At 51.9% G+C, this 23,700-nt stretch overlaps 1 protein-coding gene and 1 long non-coding RNA gene across 2 annotated transcripts in view; one reads left to right on the top strand and one right to left on the bottom strand.

Annotated features, from left to right (window-relative positions):
- SIM2 (SIM bHLH transcription factor 2) overlaps positions 1-22,419 on the bottom strand; it is a 53,298-nt gene extending 30,879 nt beyond the window's left edge. The window contains exons 1-4 of the mRNA XM_034947984.3: positions 21,928-22,419; positions 12,545-12,627; positions 9,172-9,261; positions 1,832-1,940 (exon numbers count right to left, since the gene is read on the bottom strand). Of these exons, the coding sequence (XP_034803875.1) occupies positions 1,832-1,940; positions 9,172-9,261; positions 12,545-12,627; positions 21,928-22,102 (457 nt within the window). The 5' untranslated portion in view covers positions 22,103-22,419. The remainder of the gene's footprint in view (positions 1-1,831; positions 1,941-9,171; positions 9,262-12,544; positions 12,628-21,927) is intronic.
- A 439-nt stretch (positions 22,420-22,858) lies between these two features.
- Positions 22,859-23,700, top strand: part of LOC134729736 (uncharacterized) — a 64,139-nt gene continuing 63,297 nt past the window's right edge. The window contains exon 1 of the long non-coding RNA XR_010111101.1: positions 22,859-22,941. This is a non-coding gene — a long non-coding RNA (uncharacterized LOC134729736). The remainder of the gene's footprint in view (positions 22,942-23,700) is intronic.

Raw genomic sequence — 23,700 nt, 5'->3', positions numbered from 1 at the left:
CATACAGTTAACATACTGTGCAATTTTCAGGCCAGGCACGGTGGCTCATGCCTGTAATCCCAGCACTTTGGGAGGCTGAGGTGGCCAGATCGCCTGAGGTTCGAGACCAGTCTGACCAACATGGCAAAACCCTGTCTCTAATAAAAATACAAAAAAATTAGCCAGGCGTGGTGGCAGGCACCTGTAATCCCAGCTACTTGGGAGGGCTGAGGCAGGAGAATCGCTTGAACCCAGGTGGTGGAGGTTGCAGTGAGCCGAGATCACACCACTGCACTCCTTGCCTGGGTAACAAGAATGAAACTCCGACTCCAAAAAACAAAACAAAACAAAAAACCGTACTGTGCAATTTTCAAAAACAACAACAGCACTATGTTCTGCAATTCTCTGACACCTGTTGTCTTTGTCCAGCTTTAAACAACCCCACAGTGAAAGAATTCGATTCAGGTGCGATGTTCTAGCCTAGCCCTCATTTTTTAGAAATTACCTCTTCAGAGCCATGATTCGTGTTGATGTCTGCAGACATATCATATCCAAGAATCAGACCTTAGCTACAACTAGGTGCCCCATCTCATTTCAGAAACCAACATGCCAGGCTCTCTCCTTGGTAAGGAATAATTAGACTCCAGTGACTATTTCTGGAGCTGGAACTTGCAGGCCACAGAACTGTCTGCAAGGGATTTTACAACTGTGTGTGCTATTTTGTATTCTCTCTTCCCAGCCCGAGAATGACCTCTCCCCACCAACCCCCAGAAGACAGCAATAAGAATGCAACTCATGTTTTTCCTGCAGCCAGCTACTCCATTCTCATCACCCTTAAAGCCTCTTCTTTTGCATTTTGTTCCACTGGGGTATTTTGGCCAAGCTGGGTGCCATAGTCCAAAGCACACACAAGACCCATTTGTCAAGAGGCCTGTTGGCCTCACTGGATGGTTGGAGGGAGTTAAAAGGCCAGGGCCCCTGGAATAAGTCCTTCTGTATCTTCCTAGCACTCATCGCAACTGAAATTTAAGGAGTCATTTGTGTAATGACCAGGGCTTCTTAATGATTTGTGCCACAGCACAAAACCTACAGATCCCTACTTGGAGTAACATTTTTAAATACATAAAATAAAATATATAAGATTACCAAAAAAGCAACTGTATTGGAAAATAATTATCAAAATATTTCAACACAGTGATATGGATATAAATGTGCTGCTTTATTAATACATAAATAAGAAGATTCAGTAGCAGGTCTCAGAACTCCTGAAATTTTGAAGTAGGCATGTGGGCATAAGCGATATGTTTAAACCTGCAAAACTTTCCTATGATATGGAAAACATCTGTGATTTCTATTGTTGGCAAAGCCACAGGTACTAGGGACCCCAAGATGGTTTATCATCTATCATCAGAAGCAAAGGAAATGCCAAATTTCAACTGGAGGAAACACATATGTAATTTTCCCCATGAAATGTCATGGACCACCCCCGACCCCCGAGTTTTAGGCACGGCATCTTGGTTGAGGAGAAGCTTGGTCTAGACCCGTGATGCTGTAATCCCTGGAATTCTGACCCAAGAGCACGAGGGGAGCAGGCTTGCACCACTTTTGTCCTCTACCTAGCACTCAACACGGGTTCTGGCCAACAATAGGAGCTTGATGAATATTGGCTTAAAAGACACAGGTATCAATGCAAATCCCCACGTGGTGGGTGCTGTGTGTGTATTGGAGAGACCTGGGCTGGGCAGTCCTAGTCATGCCCAGCCACTTGGCACATGTGGGAAGCAAAGCCCTGAGTTCCATTTAAGAATGTCGCCTTGCTTTTAGTCTGTTTTTTTCCCTCTGGATGGAATACCTTGGAGCAGGTGGTGGTGCAGCGGCTGGTGGGCCGTGAGGACAGCGGTCATCTCATCGTGGTCGGAAGGATGGATGTATTCATAAATACTGTTGCCCGTGAGCTCCACCTGCCGTGGAAGGGAAGGGTCAGAAATGCCACCGCCTCTCTGGGATTGGCGCAGGGGGAGGGGCAAGGTGTGTCACAGGTGCGCACCCTGCCAGGAACAGAACTTTGATCTCTGCTGACAACCCACACCTTTGCCAAACGCAGAAAGAGTTTTCTTTTCTCAACAGAGCTCAGAGCTCTGAACTGCCTCCCACACTGTCTAAAAAGGCTATGGCACTGAGGCTTGAGCTTGCAGCCAAGAGAGCCCTTAGCAGGAAGGACCAGAAAGCAAAGGGTGGAAAAGGTGGGCACCAGAGGTGGGTGGTGCTGCTGGCCTGGGCAGCATCCTTCATACAGAAGAGGGCTTGAAACAGACCAGGCCAGGGTCTCTGTCCTTCCCTTGCTGGCGATCTGAGGGGACTGGGTGACCAGAAGGCCAGCTGTCCTGTCCACATAGTGCTCCCTGTGGGAGTGTTGTCCACTCCGAGGCCGACCAGCCGTCCACGGCGGGGGCGCCACTGCGCCCGAGGAGGACATGAACTCAGACAAAGGCCCTTTCTTCGTCGGCTCTGAGCTGTGCCCCTCAGGCACTGCCAGGCCTCTCTCACATTGCCAGCAATGTGTCTCTGGCCCTCCCAGTCCGAGATGACTGTGCTAATTCTGTGACTCCCGCCCAGGGGTGTGGCTGGGGCTGTGCGTGACCTGCGGGAGGGTCTGGGCCTGCTCCAGAGAGCCACGTTATATGGGGATTATGTCCTGGGGTTGCTGCCTCAACAGTCCGACGCTACCTATTTCCAGACACAGCCCACAGAGGACAGCACGTCCATGTCACTTTGCAGGAATGGATGGCCCCAGGAAAATACCCATCATAGTTACAATTTTTACACAGAGGTCCCTGGAGGCCCAAATTCCCGAACTTGAGAACCTTTCGAATGTTCTCTCAAACATAAGCACCAGGAGAGGATATGATAGAGTCTCAACACCTGGGCCCCCACCCACCTTAAGATGGACAGTGGCACAGAATGTTCTAGAAATGACTAGCAGAGCAGGCTTCTGAGCAGTGGTGGGTGGATCCTATTTTTAGAGCTATAATCAATAGTGCTGAGGGTGGCAGACAAGGACAGTGAGTCGGCGTACCCCAGCATTGTTCAGGGGAGGCCCAGGGGCAGTGGTAGGGCTTCCTCCACCACCAAGGGGAGTCCCAGTGCCCAGCCTGAGAAGAAACTCAAAGCATGTGGGAAACCGTCCTTGGGTGGCGAAGGGTCTTGGGTAGGTCTGGAGAATTCCTTCTTGACCCTGCCCTAAGGAGAGAGGGTAACTTAAGATAACAAAAGGAGGCTCATGGTGTGTCTTGTCCCGAGCCACCCCCTTGTTATTTTTAGGTGTGTCTTGCTGCAGGTGTCGCCGGGAGCCTGTGGCTCTCCGTCAGAGGAGAGACAACACGATTATCTGCAAAGTGGCCATCCTGACGGTGCCACCTCACGCAACAGGACAACCCAGCCAGCTGCTTAATGGAGAAGTTCTCCTGGGAGCTGCAGGTCCAGACTGGCATCTAGGCCACCAGCTTTTACTTGGGACCAAGGGGTCGTGGAGGGCTGAAGTGATTTATCGCACTCCTCTGAGCCAGTTCTTCCAATTTGTTAAGAAGAGCGAGTTGCTTTCTTATTCAGAATAAGTTTCACTTCTGGCCTGCTAAGTCATCTTGTCCCTAAAACGGCTCTCACGGTTCTATGTTTTACATTATTCATGGAATGTTTCCTTCCAATATTATGCAAACAGAGCAACAGAGAGAATCCTATTAGAGGCATCCTTCCTACCCTCTACTTAACACCCACTTCCCAAGCCTGGCACTTTCTCAACAGATCTCCCAGACGGACATTCGCCTCCCTGAAAAGTTTATTACAGGATTTCATTTAAGAAAAATAATAAAACTAAATATTCTTCTTTCGAGTCATTCCTGTTAATCCTTAAAAAGTTTAAATAAACTGGCAACAGGTAAGCCAGCCATTTGGGACAGGACCATTTCCTTTTTTCCTCAGGGTGGCAATGACTATGCCCTGGGAAGGCCTGTCCAGGTGCAGAGTGACAGAAGCTAAAAACTAAGAGAGTTGGCTTAAGAAAATATATATTGACACTTTGGTAGGCCGAGGCAGGCGGATCACCTGAGGTCAGGAGTTCAAGACCAGCCTGGCCAACATGGTGAAATCATGTCATACTAAAAATACAAAAATTAGCCGGGCGTGGTGGCATGCGGCTGTGATCCCAGCTACAAGGGAGGCCGAGGCAGGAGAATCGTTTGAACCCGGGAGGCGCAGTTTGCAGTAAGCCGACATCGCACCACTGCAGTCCAGCCTGGGCGACAGAGCAAGACTCTGTCTCAAAAAAAAAAAAAAAAAAAAAAAAAAAAATATATATATATATATATATATATATAGTGACCCACAATTTCAACAGTTTATTTTAAAAATGAAAAAATAACAAAATAGAGAAATGTTATATTGGCCTACCGTTTCTCCCTTCCCCATGTTTTTAGGGAAAAAGAATAATTCTGGTTTGCTCGAAGTTCTTTTCTGGAAAAAAGTGACTGATGTGTTTTCGGGAAACATCTTTACCTCCTTGCAGAAAGACCTTCCATCTGTGCTTATTAAGGGTTAGATTTCCGTTTTAATCCCAAAGTAGGCTCTTATGTTTTCAGAGTTCCCGTTCTCAATCCATGCGTTTGAAGAATGAGAAGGGTGAGGTTGCACAGATGAAAGGCTTGGTTTTCTGAAGGCTCGAGTCTGTGACAAAACGAACGGGAAAACTCCAGAGCTGTCTAGGAAGTGAAACAGCCTTCAAATAACGGAAATGTCTTTACAGAACAAATTTTGGAATGATAAAACAGTCCTGACCTTAAGTCAAAATTATGGTTGACATGGTGTTTCCTGTATTTACGTATCTATCCATGCTTTTGAACACTGAGAGAAATGTGACTACCTCACAAAAAAAAAAAAAAAAAAAAAAAAAAAAAAAATTATGGTTGTCGCTATAAAACTCCCTGGGTCTCATACATCAGCCTTATTAAAACAGACCTTCCATGTGATATTTTAGTATTTGCAAAACCCTGCTAACTACAAAATGGATAGCTTTCCTACTAAGAGCTTTTTTATGTTTTGCTGAATAGCTTTTCTTCTTGCCAAGAAAACTACACATGATAAATACAGCACTAAATGCATATATTCTGTGTGGAAGGGCAGAGTTGCTTGGCACTCTGAAAATGCACATTACTCTGGGGTGTTTTGCTGAGTATGGTAAATTAAGGATTTTAAAACAAGATGGTTTGGGTTTCAGGGTTCAAGTTATGTCAACAAACATAATTATGTTGTCTTTTGTCTTTATTTCAAAAGTGAAAGGATTAGGTCTTGTACCTCCAAACAACATCATCGATATGTTTATGGTTGTTTCTGGCCACAATCTCAAATAAGACATTCTTTTATGTGTCTCATAAACAGCTATTTCTTACATACATATATTTATTTGAACATGTATACTAGTTACCTAGATGCTAGATAACTGTGTGAAATGTTGGTGAGGAAACTTAACCCCAGGATACTTAAAAATGTATACAGCAGCTACGTTTTTACACGGGGATTTTTTTTCCTCCTCCCTAAATAAAAGTAAAATAATTGCATTAACCAAAACAGCACATGGAACTAAATCATTTAGTAAACACGCATGGAAAAAGATTGCTTCCCCAACTCTACCTCATCCACGTAGATAGAAACTTGTCTAGATGCTTTGTGTGTGGACACGTGTGTGAGTGTGCCCACCAATGGGAGTTTTCAGGCTGAAAGCCTGCCTCTCTACTGCCTAACACTTGGACCCTGGGCTGAGGAGACAACTGGCATTTTATAGTTGTCTCTGTCATTGTTTTAGTACCAAAGTTTGGCAGCAACAATCTCTTGTTTACTAGTGTAAACAAACAAACAAAAAAACTAAAAAGCTCTGCCATACGAAGCAGATTTATTTCAACACTTGTTCAAATAAGGCTTAATAAAAGACTTGGAATGGGGATGGGCTTATAACCCATAAAGAATCATTTCCATACCCTCAAATAAAGAATTTGGATAGTCATTTAGTAGAGGTTAGACCAAAAACAAAACAAAACAAAAAATCACTTTGCAGTGAATTTCCACGCAATTATAGCAGATCTAGGGGCTTATATTCTCTATGATCTTTTAACATAAAGTTTAACACTGAATCAACATGAAAGACATCTTTACTTAATAAGATAATGTCATTGAAGGTAATTGAAAGTTTTTGGAACACAAAAGAGCAGCATGTATCAGCTATTACTACTATCGTTATTCATCAGAAATTCTGTTTAAAAGGTTACTCTGACTACTGGGTAAATTTTATTAACACTTTTATCTCTTGTGACTTAAAAAAAATGTTTAAGCCCATTTTAAGAAAGGTTTCATGCTTGATACATTTGCCTGACTTTTAAAAAATAATCTAAAAGGTGCAAAAATGTTTAAAAGACCAGTTGGGTATTTGACATCCTATTCAATACTTTATTTTACTATTTAAATAAAGAAGACAGAAAAAAATACACATTGTGATTCTGCCTAGATTTCCTTCTATGGAGTTAATCATGAACAGGCGGAAGATTTGAGAGAAAAGTTTGTTGTTGCTTATTTAAACAGTTCACTGTGGAACGCTCCCTAGACACCGACAAAGAGGGCACATGGGCACTAAAGTGTTTTTGTACCTGTGGACTGATGCTAACACAGCCCCGCAGAGAAATCAGAAAAAATTAGTTGCTCTATGCAAATGATCAGTTCGACTTATCTTTTTAGAAACTATCACTTCTACTGGAGAGAAAGAGACAATGTATGTATCTCTACAACTTTCTTAGAAAATGGTAGTGCCTAACCCCTCTCCTCTCTCAAAATTATGATGCAAAGTTTTCCTGCTGCATTATGATCATGAGGAAATAGAGTACTTCAACTTGTGAGGCTGCCTGGATTTCCTTCCGTGGAGCCGATCATGAACCGGAGGCAGATTTGTCACCTATCCAATATTTTGGTCCTTCTTAATTATTGTGTTTATAATCAATCAATTCTATTTTCCACATAAAAAGAGAAAAATAACACAGAGAGGCTAACTTGGACGGCCTGACTGAATGCACTGGATCTCTTGGGATGTGCACAGTACCTCCTGATGGGCCAGGACATTCCAAATGACCAAGCAGCCCTAATAGGAGCCCCCAAAGGACTCTACTGAAAGCAACTTTGCTCAAATGAAACTGTGGGTATGCCTGGATTTTGTGTTGCCCCCTGTAGTTTGTAAATCACATGAAATAGGCATTTTGATCCGTTTCTCACCACGATCCTTAAAGACAGATAGAGCAGGCATGATTTTACTATTTAAGTTACATGGTTCAAGTAGGTTAAAGAACCTGCCCTATCAGACAATAAAAACTGTATAACTGAATGCATTTCCCTTTTTGCTTTGACTGCTAGGGAGCTCAGATCTAAATTTAATATTTGATAACAGTGACTTTACCTATTTTAAAAGATTTTTGATCAGTCATCTTTAAAAGTGTGTGAAATGTTTTGTTGTGTTTGTGACATTACTGTAAGACTATGAAAGGTTTTCTAAATGACTAAAAAAGGTAAGTAATCGGGCCACGTCAGAAGTAGAAACTAGTCTGGGTACAACTTAAGAGCCCTGCATAATTCTAAATAGGGCAAGGTAAGAATTCAGAGAATAATAGTAGGTTGGTGCAAAGGTAATTGCGGTCATTGCCACTAAAAGTAATGGAAAGACCGCATTTACTTTTGCATCAACCTAATAATTATGGAAAATAGTAAATTTCCTGTTCCCAACAGTAGTTCCCATTCTACAAGTACACTAATCCCATGAGTCACATAGGCACAAGTGCCAAGCCTTAGTAAACTGTATTTGGGAGACTTGGTTTGATAAAAGCAGAGAAGAGGAAGAGAAAAACTTCCATATCATTTTAATATGTAATTCATTTTAAAGGGTTTTGCCTGAGAAACACAGAGTTACATAAACCCACGTGGATCTGGATAAGGATATCCATACATCAGAAGAGAAGGATGTAAATAAATAGCAAGCTTATAAAAAAAGTATTGGCAGAAAAATAAAAGGAATACACCGGATGCAGTTTGCCAAATGTGGTCATTTTGTTTTTCAGTGAGCAAACTGAAGCCACACGAATCGGCATGTTTTATTTTGGCTTAACTACATTAGGAGGCGGGTGCAATTCAAATTCAATATGGGCCTCTCTGGAACCCATCCGCTGTATCTATCATTAATTCTAGTGTGTCTTCAGTCACGGTGAAAAATCACTCTGATAGTACACAATGTGAAGAAATATTTAGTCCCTATATGTAGTTTAAAATGTGACTTTTAAAATCATGATCCGCATTTGTTAAGTCAGGCATGTGAATGGGAATGATCAGTTACACTATCCCCTTTCAGACATTCAACGGGCCCAGGGAGCCCCCAAATCCCCCATCAAACCCTTGGCTTGCCAGGGAGAGACAAAGCTGAGTCCCCCTCTTTCCTCTAAGGAAACGGTGGACTTTTTTAAGAAGATGATTCCATCTTTCCAGAAAAATTGGTAATATTCAGATGTTCTAAAGAAACCTTGCTGTGCAAAACAGTAGTAAACTGAGTTTTATGAGTTTCTATCACAAGCATATAAAATGCTTTGCTGAAACGACCACTGAACTGGAAAAAGTCGGGAAAAATGACCCCGAATTCCATGCGAACACTCATAAATCTACCCCTCCCCATTCTCTCTCCCCAAAGAACATTCTGCATAAAATCCATGTTCCACATCAGCTTACCTCTTGCTTTATAGCAACTCATAATACCGTAACGTGCAGACCAGCAAGTGTGGACTGAAACATGTCCCTTTGTGGAGCTCTTTTCAGGGCCTCTAGCATTACTACATAAGCAGATAGTCCAGGTATGGGACAGAATCTCGGAACAAGGCTGACGTGGCGAAGACACACTGGTCATGAAACCCCAAGGGAAAAGGAAAGTAAAAAAGTAAAACGTAATATGGAGAAGAAAACCCCTGCAGGATGTCCTGAGCAGAGGATTTTGCAATTTAGGGTTATGTTCTTACACAAAAGCAGACACTTAAACAGACTCATTTTCAAGTTGGGTGAGGCTGTCAAAATCTGCTGTCACTTCGTTTAATATTTTGGTTGCACATAAAATTAGGCAATACCCACCTGGGACAAGCCTAAATGGACAGAAGCGGTCTCGGATATATACATGATTTTGCCATCAGATGCTACCACAAAAACAAATCCATCCAAAGTCTGTAAAAGATAAAGTGTCAGAATAAGAGATGATCATTCTACATTAGAGTTAAATCTAACAATGGTACAGTCACTGGGATGGAGGGATGCATCAAATATGACCATCAACACATGCTTGCTAAATGCAAAAATGAAGCCCAGGGTCTTAAAAAGGACTGTAGGAAACAGCACCCAGGGTTTAGTTCCCAGGCCAGGCTCTGAAACGCTTTTAAAGCACTTTAGAAACAATCGTACATCCACATCACAAAAATCATGCAAAACATTTGAGAATTCCTATCAAGCTCAGTTTAAATGTAGTAGCTTTATTGTTTGGGGTTATTTTAGCACTTAGTACAAATCCGGAGTTCTATGGTACTTAGGGGAAAATCTACCACTATATAGACCATTTTATGTCATAATTGGCAGTCATTTATACCACTAGGACATATGCTTTATTTGCCACAATTTTCTAGTTACCTCTAAGTACCGTTTGAATAATAAATTCCGAACACTACCACTGCCCAGAAAATAAAACAAAATACCTGGTTATTTTACCGGACTATGTCTACAGAATTAATTATTTAGAATTTGCAAGAGATCAAATAACCTTTGCAAAATTCAAGGAGGAAAAGTATCAACTTCTGAAAAATGAAAACTACCCAAATGAAATTCTGATTTTTCCTAAGTTGGCTAACCCTCAAAAATAAAGTAAAACTATAAGAGGTAATTAAGACAAATAAAAAGGTAATGATTATATTTATGTGTCAAGGATAAAAAGACTAAATTATTTTTGAAAAAGGAAACTGTATTTTATTTACTCATTCATATTTTAGATCCAGAACCAAAGAAAAGCAATAAAGTTGGTGAAAGACTCATACAACCCACAATGCTGCCCCCATAAAAAATATTCCAAATTAATTTCTGGCCACAAATTCTATTTTTACAGCGTGTAATTGAAACCAGATTACCTTTGGTTTTTCTAAGCCACCCCCTCCACCCCTAGAGAGGGGGCTAAAAAGAATGTAGTATAAGTGAATCTTGAAAGATATCCTTGGATTCTGCTGTCTCAAATACAGTTTGCTGCAAAAAGTCTTTGCCAACTAAACTATCATTACCTTCCCCGATGCTAAGGTTGAAAATCAGCATCTTGATTATAAGCCTAACTTTCAAGTTTCTAACTCAGCTGCAAAATATTTTCCCAACTAAACCTGTGGTGTTCCAAAAATACATACTATACAGCAATTTCTAAAGTTATAAATGTCTTGGCTCATTTGGCATGCTTGCTTAATTCCAAAATCATTAAAGAGACACATTTAGTGAAAAAGTATCTCACAACCAGCCATATCTGGGATAATGAGGAAAAGAGGAAAATTATCATAATTAAATTCTAAAAGTTGCCAGCAGTAGCTTAAAAAATAATATTCTTAATGGAAAATGTTGGGTATGACTTCGTAGCTTCAAATGGCCTAATTCACTTACATGTATAATAACTGCAAAGACGCCCGTCCACACACCACTCCGGAATTAATTAAAGAAATGTAGCATAGAGAAGTCTGGGGGTGTTGACTTTACCAGCCAGGTTTTCATTGAAGTTCCCCAGCACTTAGTTGTCCCTGCTATTAGTGTCACTTATAATATGTAGGAGTATGAAACTTGCAACACACCCAGCTCGGAGCTGGAAGTGGAGGAGGGCGAGCAGAGGCCGCCTGGGCAGGGCTCCCAGAGCGCCATTACCCGCCGCGGCCACACCATGCGCTTTATGTTGTAAAAGCTCGGGGTTTCGAATATTCCCCGGGTCTTCTCTTCCGCAGGCATGCATTTTAAAAAATAAACCACACCAGGGCACTTGGGGCAAGAGAGTTGTGAAAAGATCTGCTTTTTGGAAATGCAGAGCTAGCGGCTGACTCGCTGACCTAAGTCATGGCGTCCTGCAGCCAACATTTTTTTTAATTATTATTTTAAAGTAAAACACAAAATAGAGGGCGGAAATGCAGAGCAGCTCTCGGTAGGCATTTTTCGATGGCAGAGACAAATGACAGGAGGGGGGAATGAATCGGGTCGTTGATGAGGCTCTGTAAAGGGCATTTGAAAGATCGGGATGTGTCCCCAGCCAGCGCCAACAGCCCACCTGGAAGTGGCGAGCTGTGCTCAGGGCTACCCGGCCGACCCGCAAAGCCCCTCTGCTGCCAGGGAAAAGCCGAGGTCAGGGGCGCGTGCAGCTCCTGCAGGGTGAATGGCCCCGGGCTCGGGGCGCTAAGCACCTGGCTCCAAACCAAGCAAGAGCCCGGAGGCCTCACCAAGTTCTGGTTATCCGGGTGGGCTCTAGAGCTAGGCCAGTGGGCTAACTCCGCTCCACCCCTTGCTGTGTGACCTTAGACATGTTATTTAACCTCTCTGTGCCTCAATTTCCTCCTCTAAAAAATGGAGTTAAAAACAGAACCAAGGCAGGACGCGTTGGCTCACGCCTGTAATCCCAACACTTTGGAAGGCTGAGGTGGGCGGATCATCGGAGGTCAGGAGATCGAGACCAGCCTGGGTGAAACCCTGTCTCTACAAAAATTAGCCAGGCATGATGGCGGGTGCCTGCAATCCTGGCTACTCGGGAGGCTGAAGCGGGAGAATCGCTTGAACCCGGGAGGCGGAGGTTGGAGTGAGCCGAGATCGCGCCATTGCACTCTAGCCTGGGCCACAGAGTGAGACTCCGTCTCAAAAACAAACAAACAAACAAAAAACAAAACAAAACAAATAAAAAAACCAGAATCCACTCTAGATGGGAGGGGGAAGTCAATAAGGTCCGGAACTGAATGTGGCTTGCAGTAAGCTCTGGACAAGTGCTCCTGTTAATATTGTATTATTGATGCTGTCTCTCCGTCCTTGCGCCCCTTGCACACACGCAGCGGCTGAATGCTTCAGAGCTCAGAGCAGCCCAATCATTTCTGTTGCTCCAGCCCTGGCGCCTGGCACAGAGCAAGCGCTGGGTGGAACCTGCTGAGGGAAGTGAGATTGGAAAGCACTTGACCACGCTCGGGAGGCGCCCCTGGCGTAGGTCTCAGGTGGCCTGGGGAGTCCTGGGGCCTTCGGCGGGGTGTGGGGGCAGACGTAGGGTTAGGGTAGGGTTGGCCGCAGGCCGCATCCGACATGCTAAGCGTCCATCCCTCCGCAGTGGGGACCACCCCATCCCCAGCCCCCGGCAGCCTCTGGATCTGCCTGGCGCTCCTGGGGAAGGGACGCCTGGAGGCTGGGGTGGCGGGGTGGGAAGGGAGCCTGCGGCGGCTGCGCTCCTCCCCCGGCGCGGCCGCTCTACCTGCAGCAAGTGCGATCCCAGCTCCTTGGCGACGCTGTCCAGGGGCCCGGCGCGGCTCGGCTGTCCCCACGCGTCTCCTAAACCTGGACGAGGGACGAAAGCAAATCGGTAAACTGCAGCGCCCAGCCCGATGCCTGGGCGCCGGGCAGGTCACGCGGAACCCCTGCACCCTGCCAGCCCTCCCCACGAGTCCCGCGCGTCTCCCCGCCGCCTCCCCGGCTCCGCAGCCGCCATCTGTGCTCTCGCCGTCGCCCCTTTGCCCTCTGTTAAAAAGAAAAGGCTGGGGGAGAAATCCCCGCAGCGGCCGGCAGCCCGGGCGCCCGTGCGAGCCTGCCAGGCCCACAGCTCCCGCGGGTCGCCCACGTGCTCATGGCCCTGAAATTGCCGTTTTATTTGAAATGCCACAAAGTAATCTAATCTGCTTTGAAATCGCCATTCTCGTGGCCAAACGGGGATATCGATTTGACCCGCAAATATTCCCCCAAGGACCCTCCTTCCCTCCCTCCTTTCTTTCCCTGCTTCTCCGGCAACTCCTTGTTTTCCCAAAGGCAGACAGGCTGAGACAGAAAGTCCCCGCCGCCCAGGAGGCAGCTCCTCCCGCATAAAAAAACCCCTACACGCTACCCCTTGGGCTTCCCAGCTCTCACAGGCGCCCCACAAGCGCGGTCCTCCTTCCAATCCGAAACCTTCTGCCTGTGAGGGGTTTACCTGGGAGCTCCCCGAGAGCAGACTCCAATCTGCCGGCGGTGAGAGAGGGATGGGCCACAGGCCGAACTGGAAAGGGTCTCCTGTCACATAATTAGGGATCCCCCGACTCCTCCGCTCAACAGGCCTCCTGCCCTTCTTCACCACCTCCGCAAAAGCTACCAACCAGTGTTGCGCACCAGGGGAAAGAGGGACCTGCCTGTCAGGACTCCCCTCCTGCTGCACCCTCGACCTGACTGCTGCGCCCCGCGAGACCCCAGGCTTCCCCTGCACAGTCCGAGGAAGCAGGAAAGCCGGGCGAGGCTGCGGCGCTTAGCGCGGGCTGGGACAACCCCCGAGCCCTCCCCGGAATCTTTCCGCCGGGAGCCTGGCCGCAGACCCTCCACTAAGCGCCGTGGCTGGTGGCTGCAGCGCCAGATGGCGAGGGTCGGTGCACCGCCTGCACCCCAACCTCCCCGGAGGACAACGCGCCCGGCGTCTCCCGGCCCACGAGCCTAGCTCCCGACCCCTGGCTGCGACCCCTGCGGGGCGAGCTGCGGGCGCTGCTGGCGCGTCCCCCGCCCCAACCCACGATGCCCGCTCCCCACCCCAGGAACTGCGGGCCAGGCCCAGCCCCAGCCCCAGCCCCAGCCCCAGCCCCAGCCCCCCACTGCCGTCCTGAGTGCGGTGGTGCCGCGAGCACTGAACCAAAGGCAGGAGCCCCCGGGCAGCGCGGGATACGAGGGACAGGGAACCTGACCAGCCGTGGAGATCCTGGAGATCGTTCCCGGAGCCCCAAAGCCCTTCCAAGCGGGCAGCCACGAGTGGGTTCCCGAGGAGTCGCCGTGCAGTCACCCAGAGCACCCTGGGTCTCTCAGCCTCCCCGGGAACGCCCTGGGCATCGCGGTCTCTGGAGGCCTCGACCTCTGGAAGCGTAAAATGCACCTCGGCCCAGGGCAGCGGCTTCGCAAACCCTTCCCTATTCGGCAACTAAAAACCTAAAAAAAAAAAAAGTTAAAAAAAACCACTATTCCTCAATTTAAAAAGGGATGACCTTTAATTTCTCCTCCTGGGCTCAAGGAATTAGGGGCTTATCCTGGCTGAGGAGGTGGCTAATTTCCACATACACGATCCCGGGAATACAATCACAGCTCATTAATCGGGGGCCCCCAGCCTCCACCACGGGGGCAGCGGTGGCTTTTTAATCCCGGGAAATCGCGCTCACCCCGCATCACCACCGTGATCACAGCAGCACTCCCTGTGCTCTCACCAGCGGGTCCTTCCTCCCAGGCCTCGTGGCGGCAGCATTTACAACTGTTAGCAATGGCAAGAACCAAAATGTGAAGGTCCTGGGATTTGGTGAAGTAAGACTTTACTAAGGACCCAGGAATTCTGATTTCCAAAAAGAGAAAAAGGCACCCTGGCAGCTGTCCTTTTCTCTGCTGCTGGGTCGTTCCTGGGGTTGGGCAGTTGTCCTGGAGCCATCTTTGCCCTGTGCAGTGTTAACGGTGAGCGTGGCCTCTGGGCCCTGGCTTCTTGCAAAGCCCATGGCGGGAAGGCTTGGGGAGAAATCTGCACCTACGGAAATGAAACTCCAGACCAGACTCCGCTGCCCGGTATCTCCTGAAAGCTTCCTCGAAGGCCCTGGCTCTACATGCAAAAGTGCACCGGGCACACAGGACAATTTTCTGTATGATTCAAATACCCGCACAGTTCAAGATAACTTGTTCTCTTTTAGATCATTATAGTTTTTCTGTAATTCCCCAAAGCCTCTGCTTTGCCGGCGGAGATTGGGTGCAAACGTCCCTTTCCCACCTGGTGGAGGTGGTCGGGTGCTAGATGTTCCTCCCAAGCACCCCTGCCTCTAGGCCACCCCACCCGGGGGCGGTGGCGCTGCCAGCTGTTCCATTAGAAACCAATGCAGGCGAGGTTTTTTCACTCAGCCCATAAAAATCTACTTTGGTCTAAACGCAGAGACTAAATAAAGATTTGTAACGAAAGAAAATTGTCTTGATACTGTAAAGTGATATACACTCCCACGAAAGTGAGGCACTGAGCACGTGGCCCTTATCTGGACCTAAGGAAGGGCTTTATTTCAAAAATAAGGGGTGAGAAGAGTCTGTGCTAGGCGCCTCGGGGTTAGCGGCTCCCAGCACTCACTGCTCTCTTGGAGCACCAGGGGTCCCCAACCCAGCCTGTGGTTTCCTGCCGGAGGGGTGGGGGTGGCGTGGGGGTGAGGAAGGCGAGGTTGCGGCTGGGGGGAGGGGAGCTCCCTGCACCCCTGCAGAGCACTGCAGGACCTGTGGGGACGCTGTGCTTTTGGAAGTCAGGGATGGCCAGGTTGCTGGGACCCCCCAGGGAGAAATGGAGGGAAAGGGAGCCAGCGCCTCATTCCTCCCTGCCCCCAGCACCTGCGAGTGTGTGCATGTTGGTCCCACACCCTGCCTGCCGTTCCTCACACTGCACTGCCTCCAAGTGATCCCTCCTCTTCCGAAGCTGGTCCTGGGGGTAACCCCAGATGCAGGTCACAGACCATAAACAGCACCACACCAAGAAGACTATTTGGGAGCAAACGGGGAGATAGTTCCTGCACTGTGAGGTGGCCGTCCCCCTTCATGAGGGCACCTAGGGGAGACCTGTAAAGGAGGCAGCCAGCCTCGCGCCTTCCTCTGGGTGGTGGCAGGGACTGTGGGTCCAGCCCAGGACACAGGGCCTGGACTGTGGTAGGAACAGCAGGTTAGACGATTCTCTCACTGCCCCTCCGGCAACCTCAGGCATCTAAAAACGGTGACAAAGTCTCCTCACAGGGTTCTTGTGAATATCAAATGCGGTTAACAACAGGAAGGTACCAGTCCCTAACCCCAGCCCTCCATGGAAAATCGGACCTGGGAGTGTGGAAAATCCAGAACGGTTTGGGAGCCCCACCTGGGTGCAGGGGTCTCACCTCCTCCCGACTCCCCCTCCTTGCTTTAAGACGCCAGCTGGGCCTGTCTCCTCGGTCTGATCTCCAGAAGGGCCCGACCTCTAACCTCTATTTCTCACCTCCAAAATGGGATTTTTGTGGGATTAAACGAGCGCGGCCCAGCCCGAAGCCCCAGTGTTTGCCGGGCTGCCATCACTTTGTGCCGCCCTCTCTGGCTTTCCCACCCCTTCCCTGCCTGCGGCCTCTCCTCCCCCAGTTACCACCCGCCCCAGGGGGAGCTGGGGTAGGGGAGGGGAGAGGGGTGTTTCTGGGGAGCGTGACCTCTGGCGCATTGCCGGCCATCTGAGGACTCAAGGTCTCACTTTCGGATTGCAAACCACTTCGAAGTCAAGAAGGATATGTGCGTGGCGGGAGAGGAGGGTGAGGACCGGCTGCCTCTTCCGCTCCCTGCTCCACGCAAGCACATTTTGGGATCCTGGAGCTTTCTGCGCAGGCAGCCTCTACAGCTCCGCCACCCCTGACCCCGGCGTTTACGACCCAGAAGCCGCAGCACGAGCCCCCGCAAGGGCGGTAGGGTCTGGGGGCTCCCTTGGGAACACCAGGCGCCGGGAACCTGTGCCAGGGAGTAAGGAGGGAGTTTGGGGCCAGGTTCTCGCCTAGTTGCTCTAGGACAGCCTATAGCTTGAGCCTCTAAGCCTCCTTTCCCCACAAAAGGATCCCAGTAAATTGTCGCAAGTTGGGGCGCCTCTGCACGCTTCAATCCTCCCGCGTCGGAGCCCTCGTGTTCTCCCCGGGGTCCCTGAAAAGCCCGCTTCTTGCGCCTTTTTCCAAACTGGGGACCGGGTGAGAAGGGGGTGGTCGTGGGGACGCCCCAAGAAAGCCTCCCGCGGCCGATGGGGAGGGGCAGGGAAGGAGGCTCCTAGCCTGGCCGGGCTTGTCGCCCGCGGGTATCCTACGTATTCTGAGGACAGACAGAAGGCCCGGTGCCCCCATTGCCGTGCGCAGACCTGGGGAGTTCGGACGCCGCCCCAGCAGCTGCTGGCTCCGAGGAGCGCGGCACCCACAGCCGCCCGGAGGCTCCCTTTCCGCCCCGGGGTTCAGGGATCCAGGTCCTCCTCTAGCCCCGCGCTGAATCTGCAGCGCGCGCTCCACTTCCTCGCCTGCAACGAAAGCACAGGCCCTGTGCCCGGGTGTCCCCTTTACCACTTCCCGGATTGTCCCCTCTGCGCCTGCGGGCTTTCCCTCCTGGATCCCCAGCTGCAGCCTGGCAGGCTTCAAAGCAGAGACGGGGAAAGCGTTGTAAAAAATCTACGTTGTTCTTAAACAGCCGACCTTTAATAAATCTGCATTTTTTCCAGCGGAGGTAGAGAATTGCCTCACATCTCTGACGCCCTGAGGGGTATAGGGGTGAGTTTCTCCTCACCCAACTCTCCAAATCAAGTCGCTTTGATTCCGGGAAACAATTTCTAAGATAACCTGGCTTCTCGTGGTGTGCTCAGGTGGAAGTGGTGATGGGGGCACCTGCAGCTGAATTTAAACCCAAAGGCACCCAGGCACTGGAAGAGTTCAGACCTTGAACCCCACCTCGTTTCGTGTGGGCAAATGACAGTTGCTGGAGTAGCAATTCCTTCTCCCTCTTTCACCCACACCCATGTTGGGTCTTTCAGGTTGGGGAAAGGGAGATGGGGAGACTCAACCTTGGTTTCCAACTTCACTACTGAGCTGAGTCCTGGAACCAGTCTGTTGTGCCAGGTTTGCAGTGGCACTGCTGAGTCTGGTGCTGGAGGCCCTGCCTCTGACCTCTGATGGGCAGAGGCTGACCTGCGTCCTGCTGCCTGTAGTCAGAGCAGCTATGGCCAGGGAGCAACCAGAGCTGGCCTGCCAGGATGCTTTCGCAGTTTCCAAAGCCCCTATCTCCAGAACGGAGGGCTACACTTTGGGGAGGGCCGGCTGACCATCAGACCTCAGCGCTGCCCCAGCCCCGAGCTTATCTTAACCACCCTCCAAGACTCATCAAGTTCTCAATTTCGAGCCCATGTCCAAAGTCAGCCTTGCTCTCCTGTCCTCTTCCCAGCACTATCTACCTCCAATTTATTAGTTCACTGTCAAAGGGGAGAAAAGGTGGTCACCCAGAAAGCAGGGGTCTTCAAAGTCCAGGCAGTGAGTCCTCCATCCCTGCCATTCAAGACTCCTTTGAGCCAGGGAATATGGGGAGCTCACAGGAAGGGGTGAATGGCATAGGAACAATGCTTAGGATTCCCCCCTCACTGCACAGCTTTTGCTTGTGGGACCTCACCCTTCATCACAGCAACCCTGTGCATTGCTAATGGGCCCATTTTACAGATAAGGAGACCAAGGCCGAGTAGCGCAGCATGACAATGGGGCCTCAAACCTTGCTGTAAATGTTGAAAACATCCCCAAGTCCTTGAACTGGCTACCAAGTGGGGTGCTTACCCTGGTTCTGGTGGTCTCCCTCTGCCTTGCACACAGAGACCCCTCTGAGTTCCTCTTTCTGTCTTAACAACTGAGGAGATCTACGTTAAAAGAAACAGAGGCTGGCAGCCTCCTGGGTGCAGTGGAGTGAGAACATGCCCCACAGGACCGCAGTGGCAGCAACTGGCCTGCTATTGCCCTTGCTACGGAGCACTGGGAAAGGCCTGTGTCATGTCTGGCCTTAATTTCCCCAGGTATGAAGGGTTAATCTGGTGATCCTTGCAGTTCCTTAGGACTATGCTATTCTTTTTTTTTTTTTCTCCCAGAGTCCTAAGCTGGTCTCTAGATTCTTTACCCCAGCAATCCACTTGCTTTGAGACAAGACCGCCCTTGGCGGATCAATTCCTCATGGTATTTTTCACCTTGCAGCTGAGAGCCCGAGGCGATCTGAGAGCCCCTGCCACAGCCCGGGACCACCCTGGCCCTAAAACCTCCCTAGGGCCACCACCCTGACCCTGGCAGCTCAGACAGATCCTATTCCAACCCCGCAGCCATATCCTCCCTCGCAGACCCAGGTCCCCTGAGAAGAGGTTAAATCAATCAAGATGCCACTCCACTGCCACTCTTTGGAGCTACTGGAAGGGTGACCAGTTTGCATAATGGACTCCAGTTTGCATAATGGAGGTCTTTCTAAACGCATCTTCTTCCTCTGCCCCAAGTTCCCAGCTTCCCTACTCCTCAGCCCCAGACTGACTGAGGGCCAAGGTCCCGGAGCAGCTGTCCTGACGAATTCCAAGGATATGAGTCCACCCGCTCCAGGTCTACCCCTACCCCAGGCATTGCACGAATGGAGGAGGGAGGGACTAAGCCACTGCTCCCTTCCCTTTCCGAGGGGGACCGAACAGGTTCAGGGCCCTTTCCAAAACTCTAGGGCCAAACAGCTCCCTTCCAGAGTGCCAACTTCCAGAGTCACCCCCTCCAAAAGACACACAGGAAGCCCCTCAACTGCTCCCAAACCTGCCACCAGTGCAAGCTGCTCAAGGCCTGACCCCCAGAAGGACCACCCCCGCCCAAACTCGGGGCCCAGCAATTCTGAGCCCAAATGCCTGGAGACTTGCTTTCCAGAGCCAGAACGCACAGAGCCGGTTTAAAGGTGGCTGAGCGGCACACCCACCACTTCGCAGCTTTTAACAGGCTCTCCGGGAAATCCCTCAAACAGCCAACAGCTCTTGAGCAGCCGTGTTTTCTCGGCCCTCCCTTACCAATTTGTTTAATTGAAATCATTGACCGCAAATTATTTAATCTTTGGATTGTTGCTTCGAAGGCTTTTTCTATTTCCAAAGGGGGCAGAAGGCAGTGAGTGCCCTCTCGTCCGGATTCCACACCTGCTTTGTTGCATGCGGTTAAGGAACGGCTCTTCCCAGCAAACCAGTTACCACCACGCCTCCCCGGAAGGAGACTCATAAAACCGAATGTTCTTTTAATTTCCCCTGAAACATCAACCGGAGTGGAATCATCCCTAGTTCTCTGACAAGGGGTCACCCTTGAGCAGACAAGTAGCGACGACCTTGGGCAACAGCTCTCAGCTGGAGGGGCTGGGACTGGGGTATCTTTGCCACGTTCCGAGTAGGAAAGGGAGGAACCTGCACTGGGCTGAAGGACAGCTGCGCCCGAGAGGAGAGCGCCCCGCGGCCGCGCGGTAGGGCCGGGTGGCACAGGAGAGGCCTAGGGTCCGCTTCCAGCCCCCTCCGCTGCCGGGTGCTCCCGGGTCAGCCCGCGCCTGGCTCCTGGGCCGGGGAGCCGCGGGGCTGGAGGCCGCGCTTGCAGACCAGCCCTCTGCGCTCCACCGGGGAGGCGCCGAGAAGCGCAGCTCCAGACCCAGCGCCCAGCACAAATAACAGGCTTGGCAGCGGCGAATGCAAAAGGTCGAGCTTTCCGATTTCGAGTAGAGTGCCTGGTGGGGATGGCGCTATGGAAGCGCCCTGCGGCCTAGGGACACCTGTCGCCTGCTCTGCCCCGACCGTCCGGCGCCCTGCGGCGGAAGTTGTCTCCCTACCTCGGCACTGGCTCCCGGGGCTCCAGAGGCCGGCGCAGCCCTCCCAGCTCCTGGGCCCAGAGGACCCACCAGAGCCCTGAGCAGCGCGCCTCCCAGCAAAGAGTCAAATCCTTCGGGCCAGGCCGCAGCGACCCCGCTGGGAGCAGAGGCTCTGGAAGACGCGGCCCGGAACGCTTGGGACGCCAAAAACGCTCAGACCTGCTGCTCGGAGGTGCCTGGCCGGGCAGCCACTGTCACCAGCGGCAACCCGCGTGGGCGGCGGGGCAGCCCACCCAGCGCGCCACTATTTCTTCCTGTTCCGAGTCTTCCGCACCGCGGGTCCCAGCGCCCCTGGCCCACTGGCACATTTTCAGTCCTGAAAAGAACGGCAGCGCTCAGCTCTGTCTGCCATTTTCGAATTAATCGGACCCCTCTCTTTCAGCCGGATCTCAGCTCAGCAACGGCGGGGGCGGGTCTCTCCTGCCCTGACTTCCCGCACCCCAGCCTCACCAGAGGGCCCGGCTCAGCACAAGTGTTCGCTCTGTGGCCTCAGCCTGCAGTGCTTGGGCCTCACCGTGATCCCCGCTGACTCGCAGCACCTGAAGCTGACCCTCCTTCACCTCCTCCAGAAGAGACAAAAAGAGGGAGGAATGAAGGAAAAATAAAGGGAATCGTAGAAAGAAAAGAAGGAAGGGAAGGAGGGATAAAGAAAGGAAGGGATGGGGAAAGAAAGAAAGCAAAACCAGGGTGAACTTCCAAAGAAAGGAAGGAAAGCAGAAAAGGAAAGAAAACAAACCAATGCATTGGCAAAGGAAGGAAGGAAGGAGGGAGGGAGGGAGGGAGCGAAGGAAGGAAGGGGAGAATGAAAGAAAGAGGAAGAAAGAAAGAGAAAGAAAGAAAGAGAAAGAAAGAAAGAAGGGAAAGAAAGAGAGAGAAAGAGAGAAAAAAAATCCAAACCAAACCAGAATGCACTGGCGAAGGAAGGAAGGAGGAAAGGGAGAAATAACAAAACCAGAAAGAACTCGCTGGCCGTGCGGGCTGGGGGACTGCCTGCCCCTGGAACAATTCGTAATTCGCCCTCACCCAGCCCTGGACCAGGAGAGGGTTTGGTCGCCTGGGCCGCCAAGGCCCTGGCCCCTCGCCCCAAGCCAGCGCCGAAGCCGAAGACCCTCACGCAACCTCCCTCAGACGCCCCAGCTCTGGACGCCAGGCCGCGGCAACCCCTCTGGGCGGGCTGGCTTGCGCTTCCCGCCTGGGCCGAGGCCGCCGGGCTCCCCAGCGTCCCCGGCCGCCCACCTGAGGCCTCACCTTCGGGAAAGACGGCGCGCATCTTCAGGTAGCTCGTGGTGAGGCGGATGATGGACGCTTTGTCCAGCTGCGAGGTGATGGCCGACGGCAGCGGGAGCAGCTTGGCAAGCTCGTAAAACTCGCCATTTTCCTTCTCCCTCCTGGTCTTGGCCGCATTCTTGGACTTCTCCTTCATCGCGCCTCGGCTCCGGGCATATTAGACCCAGCCGTGCTCCAGGCCCGCGGAGCCCCCCTCGGGCTGCGGCGGCGGGGATGGGGAAGGGGGAGCCGGGAGCCAGGTGAGTCCGCGGAGTGGGCCGCGGGCAGGTGCGGGGGGCCTCCCGGGGTTCCGAGACGCCTCCCCGCAGCCGCCGGGCCTGAGCTCCGAGCAACCCGGCGGCGCCGCCCGCCGCTGCCCGGAGCGCAGCCTCCTCCGGGCTGGACCGTCCTGCAGCAACCGGAGCCCCGTTCCTGCTCGCTCCTGTTTCCTCCCTCCTGCCTCTCCTGCCTCGGCCTTCCTGGGGGCGTGGGGGCGGCCGGCGCGGAGGCGGAGGCGCTGCTTACTCCTTCGTCGAGTGTTCGAACCGGCTGCGGCAAGGCCCCTCCGGACCGGAGGGCGACATGGGCGGCGGTGGCCGCGGAGCCATGGAGCGGGAGCCCAGCGGAGGGGAGCGAGTCGCAGGCGGCTGGGGCCGGGCCCTGGCCCTGGCGCGCTCTCCTGCCCTTCCTGGCGGCTCCCGGTGCCTGGAGACGCAGCGCCGGAGCCCGCGATGTGTGGCTAGGCGCAGCACCTCCGCTGTCCACGTGCGGCCGAGCCGCGTTTGTTTATGGCAGACCCGCCTTCGGGCGGAGCACTGGCCGCCTGGGTCCCGGAGGGGGGGGCGGGAGGGGGGAGGGACCGCGGCGGGGGCGGGGGCGGCGAATCTTGCCTCCGACCCCGCCGCGGCCCTGGAGTCACAGGCGCGCCTCCGCGTCGCTGCCTCCAGGGACTCTCCCGGGAGAGACCCGCGCGCTCCCGGGTTCGGGGAAGTCGCGGTGAGTGCACACGGCGCGCCGCGGGGACCGGCTCCTGAGCGCCGGTCGCCGGACCCCGGAGCTAGGATGGGCGGCGGGGAGGGCGAGGGAAGGAGGGGTGCCGAGGCCGCCCCTGTGGCTCTCGGGCAGGTCACCAGCAGGCGCGGCCGAGAGGAGGCGGCGCGACTCGTTGGCCAGGCGCCCTGCCGGGGAGGATCGAGCCTTCGGAGGGTGCGCTGGTCCCGCGTCCTCGCCCTCCCGGTGTTGCAGGTCCAAGAGCTGAAAAGGGGAAAGCCGGGAGCTCCCCTCCCCCCATTACACACACACATGAAAACGGCGTGAGTGGCTCCGAAGTGACCCTTCTGCCCTTTCTGTCCTCGAAACACTAAGGTGCAAAGAGATTGTCGCCTTCTCAGGAGGAGCGGGAGGCCGCAGGGGCGCTCAGGCCAGGAGAAGGGAGGGGCCAGGGAGCCCAGCCGAGTGGTGAGGCCTCTCCCAGGGCGCCGGCGGAAACAGGGCCCAACTGCCGGGGCGGCTGCAAAAGCAGCCCGATTCAGCGCAGCCGGAATTTTGAGGAATCGGCGTTGGGCGATTAAGGGCCAAGGTCGCTGAGCCAGGGTCACAGGGTGGGCGCAGGTGGCGCAGGTGGGGCCCATGGTGATGGGGCAGAAGGCAATTGGAGAAAGAAGACTCCGTTGCAGACGCGGCCACTGGGCATTCCGGACTCTCCTTCAGGGCCATTTTGGACCTAAAGAGTCCTTTTGTCCCCCCTCTGCCCTC

The sequence above is a fragment of the Pan paniscus genome, chromosome 22 (assembly GCF_029289425.2).
Source record: "Pan paniscus chromosome 22, NHGRI_mPanPan1-v2.0_pri, whole genome shotgun sequence".
In the NCBI taxonomy this organism is placed as follows: Eukaryota; Metazoa; Chordata; class Mammalia; order Primates; family Hominidae; genus Pan; species Pan paniscus.
The sequence above is the reverse complement of the archived record's forward strand: the minus strand, read 5'-3'. Positions and strand labels throughout refer to the sequence as shown.